This window comes from Tenebrio molitor, chromosome 8 (assembly GCF_963966145.1).
Source record: "Tenebrio molitor chromosome 8, icTenMoli1.1, whole genome shotgun sequence".
In the NCBI taxonomy this organism is placed as follows: Eukaryota; Metazoa; Arthropoda; class Insecta; order Coleoptera; family Tenebrionidae; genus Tenebrio; species Tenebrio molitor.
The window spans coordinates 7,244,847-7,258,395 of record NC_091053.1 but is presented as its reverse complement, the minus strand read 5'-3'; the positions used below and the strand labels follow the sequence as shown (position 1 = coordinate 7,258,395).

General features: G+C 35.4%; 1 protein-coding gene across 1 annotated transcript; it reads right to left on the bottom strand.

Moving 5' to 3' along the window:
* Positions 1–9,750: 9,750 nt before the first annotated feature.
* Positions 9,751–12,700, bottom strand: LOC138137518 (heat shock 70 kDa protein cognate 4). The gene is made up of 3 exons (XM_069056955.1): positions 12,542–12,700; positions 12,142–12,346; positions 9,751–11,640 (listed from the first exon to the last, which is right to left on the bottom strand). Exons 2-3 carry the CDS (start codon positions 12,344–12,346, stop codon positions 9,893–9,895), a joined length of 1,953 nt encoding a protein of 650 aa, XP_068913056.1. The 5' UTR covers positions 12,542–12,700; the 3' UTR covers positions 9,751–9,892.
* Positions 12,701–13,549: the final 849 nt, after the last annotated feature.

The window sequence follows — 13,549 nt, the reverse complement described above, 5'->3', positions numbered from 1 at the left end:
TCGTATTCTGTTTAGAGTTAAACTAAAACTATTGCTGTAATTACACAGATTAATTTATGAACAATATTATTCTTTTTCAATATGTACACTAGCGGCCATTAATTTGGAAACACAGGCCTAATCTACTTTACTGGATATTTCTAATACATTCCCCACAAAAATTATCGCACCACCCTGAAATATCGGTGTTTTTCCAAAACGAATATGCATGAAAGCAACATACTAGGTCTAGATCATGTAGAAACAGTTTTTATTTACTTATTTGCAAGCACCAACACCGATAAAGATTTTTTTGGCACCTTTTCTTTTAATTTGAGATAAAGCTGCATATACCAATTTCTTCAAGTTTATTTGTAGTCGCGTTATTTATAGAATGTGTCATTTGACCCACGAAGAAGCTATCCAAGCACTTGCTTTGCTACAGAATGGTCGTAGCCAACGTTACGTGGCGAGAGTACTCGCTGTTAACCATTCTCCAACAGTTGGAAGTAGTTCTTGTTAAAGAATGGCATAACATACCGCAAGAATACGAGTACATTGTAAACCTTTACGAAAGCATGCTTCACAGAATGGAAGCTGTCATTCAAGCCAGGGGTGGAAGCACTCGTTTTTAATTTAGTTATAGTGCATAATCAATTTATTATATTGTTATAAATCTGTTAAAGAATCTTTCAAAACGTAGATTTTTTGTTTTTATTTATTCTTTTGTATTATCTTACACCCTTTTATCACAACAATGAAGATCGTAGCGGCACATTGTTTGGTTTACCACAACTGTGGGTGGTGCGATAATTTTTGTGGGGAGTGTATTTGATAGTGTAAGCGTTTTGTCATGAACTCATGTCACTCATGTCATCGTTGAGCGCATTCAACAGACTGTCGCAGCCGAAATTGATATGTCAATAACATTATCAAAGTGACAAACAATTTACAATAGAAAAATCTTGGTGTTTCCAAATTAATGGCCGCTGTACATATTTAATATACTTGTGAAAAATCCATTAAATCGGGCATTAAATATTTAATAATTTACCAATTTAATTTCGATGATCATGACAAAGTAATAAAAGTCTTATAATCAAGCGATACACTGACCAAATCAATTTAAAAAAAATACTTTTTATCCCTTTGGATCCCCTTAAGGCTCGCGTTTACCTGAGTTTGAAACGGTCGAAAAAGTGGATTTTCGATCACGTTTTTTGAGAAAACAATACGAGATGAACGTTTTCTCTCTTTACTACATAAATTATGAACATTTCTATTAGTGAACTATGAAGAGAAAAATATAATTTTGTTTTGACGAATCTGTTGAAAAACCACAAATAAAATGCTCTGCTTGGAAGCTGTGTAGGCAAAATGAAAAGAGATATCGAAAATATCTCACGTCATTCACTAGATATTGTTATGAATGTGACGCAGACGAAAAGTGGTTTTTCCTACTTGAATATTAGTTGAAAAAAACGAAAAAAATGAAGTCATTTCTCAACGTTAAAATTTCACGTTGTAGACAACCAACCCTACATGCTACCTGAGCTAACAGCTTACGGAAAGGGGACTATACAAGGGTACAAATTACATCGGCATATCACCCATTTTAATATTATGCAAATCTCTATCCTTTTTTTTACGTGCAATAATAATTTCCTTTAATAATACACCATGAAATAAGCACAATTTTTTCCTTTATTTCATGTCAAAATTCACGATTTAAAATATTTTATTTTATACTGTCCGGTAGATGTTCGATTACATTATCGATTTGAGTCCGGTAGGTTAGTTATAACAGTATCAGAGACTGTTTTATTTATACAAATCAAATCTGACATTGAAAAGTGCAAAAGTCGAAAAATATTCACTTGAGTGCTTCGAAATGATCGAGTTGTAATACGAAAGTTGATTAGCAACCAGGAATGTCATTTTTTAAAATGGTTGCAAGTTGCTCGTCAGAAGTTGACGACTCATGTTGACATTTGATATAAAAATAAAAAATGTGACACTAGTATTCGCCGTTGTCTTAAAAATAAAAAAAAAAAAACATTTGAAGGACAATAAAAAATTATCGAAAAATTATCGCTGTAATTCAAAAAATAAAGCCTTACGATTGGTCGAAAATAATGATGAATGAAATAACCACATATTATATCCCAAGTGCAAAATTTTTTATGGGAAATTTTAATTAATTATTCGGTCAGAAGACCAATTATTATCAAATAAAAGCCCTCGACTTCGTCTCGTGCTCTTATTTGCTAATAATTGTTCTTCTGACCTCATTTATGGATGTTTGAGTTCATTAGCAAAAAAAATGCCGATATTAAAATTTTGCACGAGGGGTATACGGCTGATTATTTCCTGAATATAATGAAAACAAACGCATTATTTCCAATCCTTTTTATTCAAAATAATTAAATAAAAAAAAATCAGGTACCGGCATTTTTATCAGATTATTGCACATGTGCATTTTAGAGAAATTTTATCGGGTTATTTTTTGTTTTCTCGTTTTGATTGGTCAATATTTGTCACGCAATTGGTTGCTAAACACATGAAGGAAATACTCATTGTAAAAAACAATAGCAACGGCCATTACCACAGGAAAAAAGATGATGCGATTTTCACAAAATACATAATATGATTTTTTATTTTTGCAATAAAATTATGATACAGAACAGACTTCTAGTATGAAATAATAGTATACTATTACTATTACATGAACAAGTACAGAATAAGTAAAGAATAAAAATCGTTACTTGCGAGTACATAATATAATCCTATACTTTATCTATAGCAAATTTTTTTGACTAATAAACCGATAATATTCAATTATTCACCGAAGGGACACAAGATGAAACCAACCGTTTCATTGTAATTTTAACTTAATAGTTATTTATTTAACGAGTTCGTGTGTAATTTTGGCTTTTTTTGGCATGAGTGGACCAGTTTAAAACTCGAGTGAAACGAGAGTTTTAAAGGTCCACGAGTGCCAAAAAAGCCCAAATTACACAAGAACGAGTTGAATACAACGTTTTTTTGTTCGACGAGCCCCTTAAAGGCTCCAAATCGCTAAAAATCTTTAAAATTAGCTTGACGTTTCGTTTTGACAAGTTGTCAGATTTATCAAAATCCGTTCACACAGGCGAAAATTCTCAAATTCTGACAGTGTCGAACAAAAAAAATATTTTACCATAAGGGTAATTTTTGTCTCATTCATAATTCTTGACAAATCAGGTAGAAACTCCGAACTAAAATTCATTCCCTCATCTGCAGGGAGTAAATGCAGATTTAATCGTAATACTTTGGGAAAATACAACTACACAATGCTGCACCCTGTATTTGGTGAATATTATAGTTTTATCAGTCGGACCTTCAAAGTCAGAAAAATGTCCTATACGATCAAATTGTAGGTATATTATGTACCTACAAAAAAATACTAAAACAAATTCTTAGCTCAATATTTTTAATTTTTTAAAATGTAATGTTCCTTTTGTTAAAAAAAATCGGGAGAATTACAAAAATTATAATTTTTGTATGCACTCTCGATCATAACTGACGACATATTTAATTGATTTTTTTTTTGTTCGGTTTGTTCCCGGGATGGAAATAACTCAATTGAAAAAATGTTTTTGGAAAATTTGGAGAAAAATCTGGAAAAACGCATTCCAGCCTAAATTAATTACATCCGTAAAATACATCCGTTTTTACTTTTCTGTTGTTTCGCGATCTGTCCAACAAATGTAATTATTTTATTTCTATACCAATTTATTTCGCTATCGGATTGTTCACTTGAGATTCATTGTTATTTCAAATTTAATGGAAGAAAATAAATCATCATCACAAACTAATTTACTGAAATTTGGATTGGACAAGACAACGTCTGTCGGGTCAGCTAATAAATAATAAAATGGAATGAAACAACAGTTTGCAGTGCAGCCAATTCAGATTGGCATTGTAGGACTTGTCTTTCCAACACAAAATTTTATCTCCGTATTTAGGTACGGAACAGGACAGGATCGTAATCCTCTACCCTCTACTGAGCGTCTGTGACTAATTCAAGGTACCTGCGTCTCTCGGTTTGTTTGACCCGTTTGACCAAAATATAAATTTGTAAATAGAGGACCCACTGCACATCAACTAGGAAATTTCTTTTAGGTAAACGCGAGCCTTAAGAGTGGAATTTTTAAAAGTCACTTCTTAGAGGATACTATCAGTCACGCTTGTATCTAGTTTTTCACAAAAATATTTTTTAAAAAAGAAAAAACAACAATATAATGTTATCGATTTATTTTATGTACGAGTAAGTTGCGTACAAGGTAAAAATATTTGCTTAACAGTGAATTTGTGTAAAATGTAAATTTTGTGTGAAAAATCTACTTTCCTCACCGTTGAGTAGTTGAAACATATTTCATGCTTGCGTTTTTATTTTAAATATTTATAACAAAATTTATTTAAAGGGAACCCTTTTAAATAAAGTGCATCAGATGAGGAGGTACAATTGTACATTATACCGAGTGACTATAAATGATTGAAAATTATTTTGTTATGTTGGTGACACATTTGAAATCTTTAGTTGGCAACATCGTTGGCATGACACACGCAATTTTTAAAATTGAAACAAACGTCAATAAAATCTAAATCGACAATGTACTTCGTGACTTAACCTAACCTAAATAGGAATGATTGACAGATGATGCACGAGAAGACTTGCACTACCAACTGCATCAGTGTTGCCAATCCACTATTTTCCTTCAATCATTTATAGTCACTCGGTACTTAGACAGTTAGTTTATACATATTATGTAGTTATTATGTAGGTATAATAAGGATTACCAGTAGTATTTGTTTGGAATTAGTTGTATTTCAGTTGATAAAGAACGAGAGCATAAGTTAATCCTGTACGAAATGTCTGCAAATATTTTTTAGACTGAATTATTTAATGTCAAAAAAAAGTCAAAAAATCAAGTAGGTAAATCAAACAGTCAAATGTTACTGTCAATTTCATTCTATAAACCATTCACGATTATTTCAAATTCGGACTATCTATGAAAATCTGACATTTTAGTTGGCAGTATTGTGATTTGTCTTAATAAATCTCTTTTAGCTTATAATTCAACTGAACACTGCTCCCAAGTTATTACATTTTTTAAATAATTGAAGGCATTAGGAACAATAATCGTAAAATAAGAAAAGAGCTTATATTAATAACATAATTACATAAACATTTTTGTTTTATAATACAAAAATTTCCGATAATATTGCGGAATCTGGAAAAGTGCCCCGAATGCTTGCAGCGTTTCCACGTTGAATGGCAAGGGAAATCCTCTCGAAAAGGAATTTCTTTGATTTTGAATCGCCTGATTCCGCGATAAGTCGGTTTCCGATGACATTAATGAAATCGATGGCTTCTTTGCACCAAGGGCCTAAGGTTTCAAATGCTAAACCTTTAAACACGTAGTTTGACGAAATGATTGAACTATATTGTAAAATTGTAATTGAAATAAAACATACATATTTGTAGAGCAATTCTGGGTAAATTCTTATTAACTAAATTAATGACGGAATTGACAACATGACAAATATAAAAATTTAAAGTCTGCAAATTATATTTTTAAAGCTTTAGCTTTCGAAACGTTAGGTCCATGGAGTTTGGAATGTAAAACATTTATCGATTTCATTGGTGCAAAACTTATGATTGAATCCGGAGATTCTAGAGCAAAATTTTTCTTCTACCAAAGAATCTCATTGGCAATTCAACGTGGAAATGCTGCAAGTATGTTAGGCACTCTGCCTTATGTAACTCCACTTGAAGAAGTGCATTGTTTATGATTTATATCTATATGTACATTTAATTATTACTTGTTTATTAAATTTTACTACCTGAAAAAAAAAATGCGTATATTTAAAAACGAAACGTCATATGACAGGACCTGACGCCAATCTAACAAAAAAATATCGCGGCCTCCTGCGTGTTTAAAATAATCGTGAACGGCATATATAATGTATTCCAACTTTAAAAAAACGATGCTTGGCCATGACAATCTGACAGATTTCATCCTGTATATCTGAATAAAAGTTTGGTTAGGAATTTTGAAAATTTTGAAGGTACAGTGTTGCCATACTTATGTTCCGCTTTTTTGCGAATCGATTGAAACTGTATTACAAGAGATTAATAGAGAACCCAGCATTTTTTATTAAAAATAGCAATTGAAAAAAAATCCAAATCAAAATGTAAACATCTGGTGGAGGCTTTAGTCGTTGAAAGAGTTTCAAGAACGCTTGCTTTGTTTAACAAGCAGAAAACGGATAAGTTCTCCAAAATGGAATCACTTTTTTTAAAAGACACCTACACTTTATCTCCTCCATTATTTCATCTTCAGAATTATCTTCATCATTAGATTCCGAATCATCTTCTAATGTTTAGTCCACGAATAATTTCGTTCAGATCTATTTTAAAAAATGGTTCCACTTTTCTGATTTTCCTCTTTTTGTAGTTCTAGTATCCTCCAGATCCTTTTTTGTAATTATGCAATATATAACAGTTCTTCCCCCTATAAATTCATTATACAGTTCAGGATTTCATCGAATACAAATTCATTGTTCTCACATTGAAGATATCCATCAATCTGTTCTAGCCCTTCAACACACCACGTTTTGTCTCGACAAACACAACTTTTGGCATTATGCACTTGTAATAAACCCTTTAAATTATTACTTTGAGTTGTCTAATTTAAAATAAATTGGAAAAACGTCAAAATGACATTTATTGATAACTTTATTTACTTTTTGTTTTAGAATCATCTTGCAACATAGCACTTCAAATTTAGTTACAAAAGATTTACAACCAAAATGAATTTAAATATAACTACTACTTTCCTCAATACTGCCAATTTAACAAAATTAAAGCATGGCAACCTATCGTTTTTTTTAAAGATGGAATAGATTATATGTGTTATTTGTTTTACAAAACGTTTTCGAAAATGACTCATTTAACAGAAACACAACGTATAGAAATTTTAATTTTGATTGGGTGCTGAGATAAAACTAAAACGGGGAATTTCTTCATAAACTTGCTTATTGTCAACAAGCTGGGGGATGGTAATTCAAACATTTAATTCCATATTTTTAAATACTTACTAACACAGTTTTTGACTTGTTTTTGTTTGTTATAAAATTTATTTTTTCCAAATGAATTTTTTTTTTCTCAAAAATTTCCTTAGTAAGATAACAAAATTTTTATACTGTCATTTAGACAATTAAAAGAGCTATCAGAATCAAGAAAAAAATAGGGGGTTTCCATTTAAAAAAACTATCGATGACGTCATAACTCGAAAACAAATGACTGCTTGGAATTTTCTTTGATATTAAAACATGTATTTTTATAAACTAAAATTGACCTGTCCAAGGATTTTTTTGAAAAAAAAATTGTTTAATTTTTAAGGAATTTATTCCATACTTTTGCCGCTCACTGTATACTTCTGTCTTTGTCACACTCACGGCATTTATCGATAATGTCCTCTCTTTAATTTGGAGGCTTAAAAATGAACAATGAGTTATGCATTTTGACATTGTTTAGTGTTATCGTTGTTTATAATTTATTTTCTTCATTAAAATATACAATTTTGTTGTGAATATGCTATTTAAAAGTGATTGACGAATAATTAATACAAAAGTTTCACTTCTATCGTGCGTCTTTACGACACATTCTGTTTTTTTTTAATAAAACAACAAATGGCGGTTCTGAAAACAACCTTGTTTATTCTGATGCACGTGAGCTTATCGTACAAAACGGGAAGAAAAGGTATAACATAAACCAAAAGGGATTATGAAACGAAAAATAAATACAATCAGAGGAAGTGCTCAAAGTGGCCACCATTCGTTTGCAAGCATAACCGTGCCAGTCGCAAAAGATTCAGTTTAGAATTCGTAACCATTTCAGTCAGGAGTAATTGTGGCAAAAGCTTCCTGAACGCAACTCCTGAATTGTTCTCCTGTAGCAATAAGGCAATAGGACCGCACAGGCCAGTGTCGTGGACCACCACAACTTATCAATCGATGAGGATACTGTTGATCCAAAATTTCTCGAACTTGTCGACTGAAGTGTGGTAGTGCGCCGTCGTGTTGAAACTAGCCGATAGCACAAAAAAGATGTGGAATGTGTTCAAGCAAATTGGAAAGTTCTGCATTCAAAAATTCTCTATTCAAAGTTCTGGGTGAATGTCTCGGGCTTACCGTGCAGGAAATTCAAAAGATCCTACCTAAAGAGGGAAGTTAGCTGACATGTAAACTAATTTCTATTGAAGACATACCACACGATTCCCTAATAGACCAACCCACAAATTTATATAAAATCTTTGCTGAAATGCTGTTGAAAATAGAGCATGTGGATTTACTTCATTTCCACATTCTCCGTAAATTATCAACATTTTCACATAATCCGCTGCAGAATACATGATGAAAGAGCACGGTTGACCACGACGGCGCCGGCCGGCGGTACTAAAGCGATTTGAAGTGATTTAAATGAAATTTTGACACTGACGTTTCTCAAAAGTTTCATAGCCGGTCAGTTTATTGAAAACGTAATAAAATATGCAAGCTATAATCTGTTTCAAAATCAAAAATCCACCACCTGTTGAATTATGTTGACAGAAAAAAACAAATCCCTAGAATAAGTTTAATTTTTTTGGGTTGGCCCTACCTCCCGCCATAATTTGATATTGAACTGTTGAGTTTATTTACATAACACAAAATAATTATTATGTACAAAAAGGTACCAATCATACCTTTTGAGTGAAATAATAAAATGAGAATAAAAAACACGATGAACTACGACCAAAACGACTGTCCAACAATTTTCTTTCGTAACCCCACTTTTTTCTGACACTTGCAGACACACTAAAAACAAAAATTGGCGATGTTGTCGGTTGTATTTTCAAGGTAGAATGCAGTGTTGGTGGATTTTTGATTTTGAAACAGATTATACGGAGTGATCAAGAATGACTGAGTCTGTTGGTAACAATGAAATTTGGCAAATTTAAAATTTACCAACGAAGGTTAATTTTTGTAATAGTATAAACATAACCTGCATTACCAAGAATGTTTTTAATGTCATCTCAAGTTAAAAAATCCGGTCAGTGCGTGGTCAGTGCCAATTACTAGACAAAAATCACCAGTATTTTCAATTGTTTCATTGCCAACAGACTCAGTCATTGTTGATCACGCTGTAGCAACAATTACGGGAAATAGACCTGGATGGCTTAAAATGCTTTGATTGGTCCAATTAAACTGTTCTTTTCTTGAATACCGTTCAACAGAAACATTTTTCATTGGGATTATTTATTTGTCCTTTTATGAAGATTTCTCCTTTTTTCTCTGGGGCGCGAGTTCTGGGACACGTGTATACTAATTGACAGAATGTATTCTACCGTGTGAGCAACAAGTCTTGGTAATTCAGGCTTTTAAAAATGAAGTTTCTCGAACACAACATAACACTGACGGAGGATGTCAATTTATTACAATAGAAAAAATTGCTGACGTTTTATGTGGCCGCAAAAGTAACATACTATAACCAAAAATAAAATACGTTCAGAAACGTCCGTTGCACGTACTTTATTATTATTCACGTCACATTATAATATACGTAGTTCTCACATCACTGTACCATGTACAGGAGTAATACACAATAATTGTTTTTGAACAGTACCTTTCACTACTTGAGCTGCAAGGTAGAAAATGTAATAAAGTTAAAATAAAATGCCACCATTGGATTCCGAATTAATTTATTGAGAAAGTTGAGGCAACTCAAAGTTGCAGTGATCTCTTTGGTAATCAACATAAAAAAACAAATCACGAACTGTCTTGTTTAATACTGAAATTAAAAAAGGAAAAAATTGGAATGAACAGTTTAGTCGACTTCTTCGATGGTGGGTCCGGCTCCTCCCGCACCTGGAGCTCCAGCTCCTGGGGCCGCTCCGGCGCCGCCGGGGAATCCGGGCATGCCACCAGGAGGACCGCCGGCTCCTTGGTACATCTTAGTGATGATCGGGTTGCACAGGTTCTCCAGTTCTTTCTGCTTGTGCTCGTATTCCTCCTTCTCCGCCAACTGATTGGCGTCCAACCAGGCGATCACTTCGTTGCATTTATCCATGATGGAGGTCCTCTCGGAGTCGGTGATCTTGTCCTTGACCTTCTCGTCTTCCATGGTACTCTTGATGTTAAAGCAGTACGATTCGAGGCCGTTCTTGGCAGCGATCGTGCTCTTCTGCTTCTCATCTTCGCTGCGGTATTTCTCGGCGTCGTTCACCATGCGCTCGATGTCCTCCTTGCTGAGACGTCCCTTGTCGTTGGTGATAGTGATCTTGTTCTCTTTGTTGGTGCTCTTTTCGACGGCGGTGACGTTCAAGATGCCGTTGGCGTCGATGTCGAAGGTGACCTCGATCTGGGGCACACCTCGCGGAGCTGGGGGAATTCCGGTCAACTCGAATTTACCCAGAAGGTTGTTGTCTTTGGTCATGGCACGTTCACCTTCGTAGACTTGGATCAATACACCGGGTTGATTGTCGGAGTAAGTGGTGAAAGTTTGTGTCTGTTTGGTTGGAATGGTGGTGTTGCGCTTGATCAATGCCGTCATCACACCACCAGCGGTCTCGATACCCAAAGACAGCGGTGTAACGTCGAGAAGCAAAAGATCTTGTACTTCTTCGGACTTGTCGCCGTGCAAAATGGCGGCTTGTACGGCAGCACCGTAAGCCACGGCTTCATCTGGATTGATCGACTTGTTCAACTCTTTGCCGTTGAAGAAGTCTTGGAGGAGTTTTTGTACTTTAGGAATGCGAGTGGAACCACCGACCAAAACGATGTCGTGGATTTGCGACTTGTCCATTTTGGCGTCTCTGATCGACTTCTCGACGGGTTCCATGGTCGAACGGAACAAATCCGCGTTCAGTTCCTCGAATCTGGCACGAGTGATCGAAGTGTAGAAGTCAATACCTTCGAACAACGAATCGATTTCGATGCTGGCTTGCGTCGAGGACGACAATGTACGTTTCGCTCTTTCGCAAGAGGTGCGCAAACGACGCAGAGCGCGTTTGTTACTGGTCAGATCTTTCTTGTATTTTCGCTTGAACTCCTGGACGAAGTGGTTGACCATGCGGTTGTCGAAATCTTCACCACCCAAGTGAGTGTCGCCGGCCGTCGACTTCACCTCAAAGATACCGTCTTCGATGGTCAAAATCGACACATCGAAAGTACCGCCGCCCAAATCGAAAATCAACACGTTTCTCTCTCCAGTACCCTTTTTGTCCAGACCGTAGGCGATGGCGGCGGCGGTCGGTTCGTTGATGATACGCAACACCTGAAGACCGGAAATGGTACCGGCGTCTTTGGTTGCTTGACGCTGAGAATCGTTGAAATAGGCGGGCACGGTGATTACAGCGTTGGTGACTGATTTGCCCAAATAGGCCTCAGCCGTCTCCTTCATTTTTGTCAAGACCATTGAGCTTACTTCTTCTGGGTAGAAAGACTTGGCTTCTCCTTTGTACTCTACTTTGATTTTTGGTTTGCCGCCATCGTTAAGCACTTCGAATGGCCAGTGTTTCATGTCAGCCTGGATGGCGGGGTCATCGAAGCGACGCCCAATAAGACGTTTGGCATCTATAATTTAAAAAAAACATGTCATCCACATGATAAATCCATAACATAAGATGTATAATGTTTACATTATTTTCAGAAGATTAAATAATCACAGTTGTAGCTCATAAACTCTAGTCTGGCGTGACATTTAATATCATCATGTTAAAAGGGGGCGTCCAATTGAAGTTACTATGATTTGGGGGATTTTGGGTGGATCAGTTAAGTTGGCAACAGCAATGTCAAAAACGCCATTTGCAAACCTTCAGAGACCTTGGCATTGCGAACTGCAGCTGATTAAATGCAAAACGAAGGTTTTCAAAGTTTGAGGAATGTTAAAACTCGGCGGCGGTTTCAGCTTGGCGATAGTTCGTCCACAAGATAATTAAAAAAAAAACACCAATAATGATCTGTGTAAACGCGTAATCAAATAAAGATAAGAATTCTCGTGCTAATATCTTGCATCAAGGTCACTATCGATTCGTCATTAGCGCTAGTTCTCGTCATGCGTAATCGATGACTCACCAAAAATTGTGTTATTGGGGTTCATGGCCACTTGGTTCTTGGCAGCATCTCCGATGAGACGCTCGGTGTCGGTAAATGCAACATATGAGGGGGTCGTCCTGTTGCCCTGGTCGTTGGCAATGATTTCGACTTTTCCATGCTGGAAAACCCCCACGCAGGAGTAAGTTGTTCCCAGATCAATACCAACTGCGGGTGCTTTAGCCATCTGGAAGATAAACGAAAATGTACCAACTGGGGCGCTACAACTAACTGTACAATCGAGACGGAAATTACGCAATACAAAGCTCACATTGAGGGATAATCACGTGTTGAAATTTCTTGTCAAATATTGAATTATTCTTCAAAATTGAAACAAAACATCGCCGCTACGACTAGATCGGGGTAGAATGCAAAGACTTACCTTGAGTTTGTGTAGTTTGCAGACAAAAAAATTCGAATTTGTTTAAAACGTGTCACTTACGTTGCGGTCTGAGATGGAATCGAGTCGATGGGGTACACGGCCGTGTTATATACGGGGTCAATGATGCTTCTAGAAGCTTCGACACCGCGACCAATCAAATTGCAAGATTTGAATTACCACTCGCCACTGATTGGTCTACGTGTTTGGTCTAGAACTTTCCGGAAAACGTCACGATTTCTAACGATTTTCGTTAAAAAAATACAATTGCGATTTCAACGAAATGGATTCCAAAAATTTCCCTGCATTTTTACAATCTCGCAAAAACACAAAAATCGCTTAAATGTTGTGGTTTTCGGTGCAAAGCCGTAGCGTCAACTTGTCTTAACGAAGGCGCCAAATTGGCCGCGATTCAAAATCGTGACGAATTACGGCCGAATTGTCGACATTTTTGTGAACGTTTTTCGTTGTTTTTCAATATGGACAGTCATCATTAATGCATGTCTGATATACATGGGAATGGGAGTTCATACAATGACAAATTCTGCTGGATGTAAAGGTCACGATGGCCACGTGGTCACGGCAAGGTTATGTTCTTGATGGATTAATTTAAAACGGATTTTCTTATTTTTCCGCATTTTCAAGGAATTGGCCTAAAAATATTCACTTTCCCATGAGCACTCTGATTCTGCACAATTTACGCCTCGTTTTCTCCATAGCGACTTGTTTTGTTCGCGATTCAGTTATCAGTTATAAAGGATTAATTATATTTCCTAGAACTTTGATAAGATATTTAATTGATAATTGACTGCAGATTTATCATTAATTAAATGTATTATAGCTCACTCTTATTCTAGTCAACTTTATACTTCTAACTGCAAAAACTTGCGAACTATGTGATAATTCTTAAAATAATAAAATAATTATATTTATTATTGCAGTAATATAATAAATCTAGCTGCGATTCTTCTGCGAATAAGAATTACCTCGTTGACAGAATAATTTTTACTA

Excerpts from the sequence above, each read along its gene's own strand:
- LOC138137518 (XM_069056955.1), bottom strand. The coding sequence starts at position 12,346 with ATGGCTAAAGCACCCGCAGTTGGTATTGATCTGGGAACAACTTACTCC. Across the intron at positions 11,641-12,141 it reads CCCCAATAACACAATTTTTG|ATGCCAAACGTCTTATTGGG; the intron begins GTGAGTCATCGA and ends TTTAAATTATAG.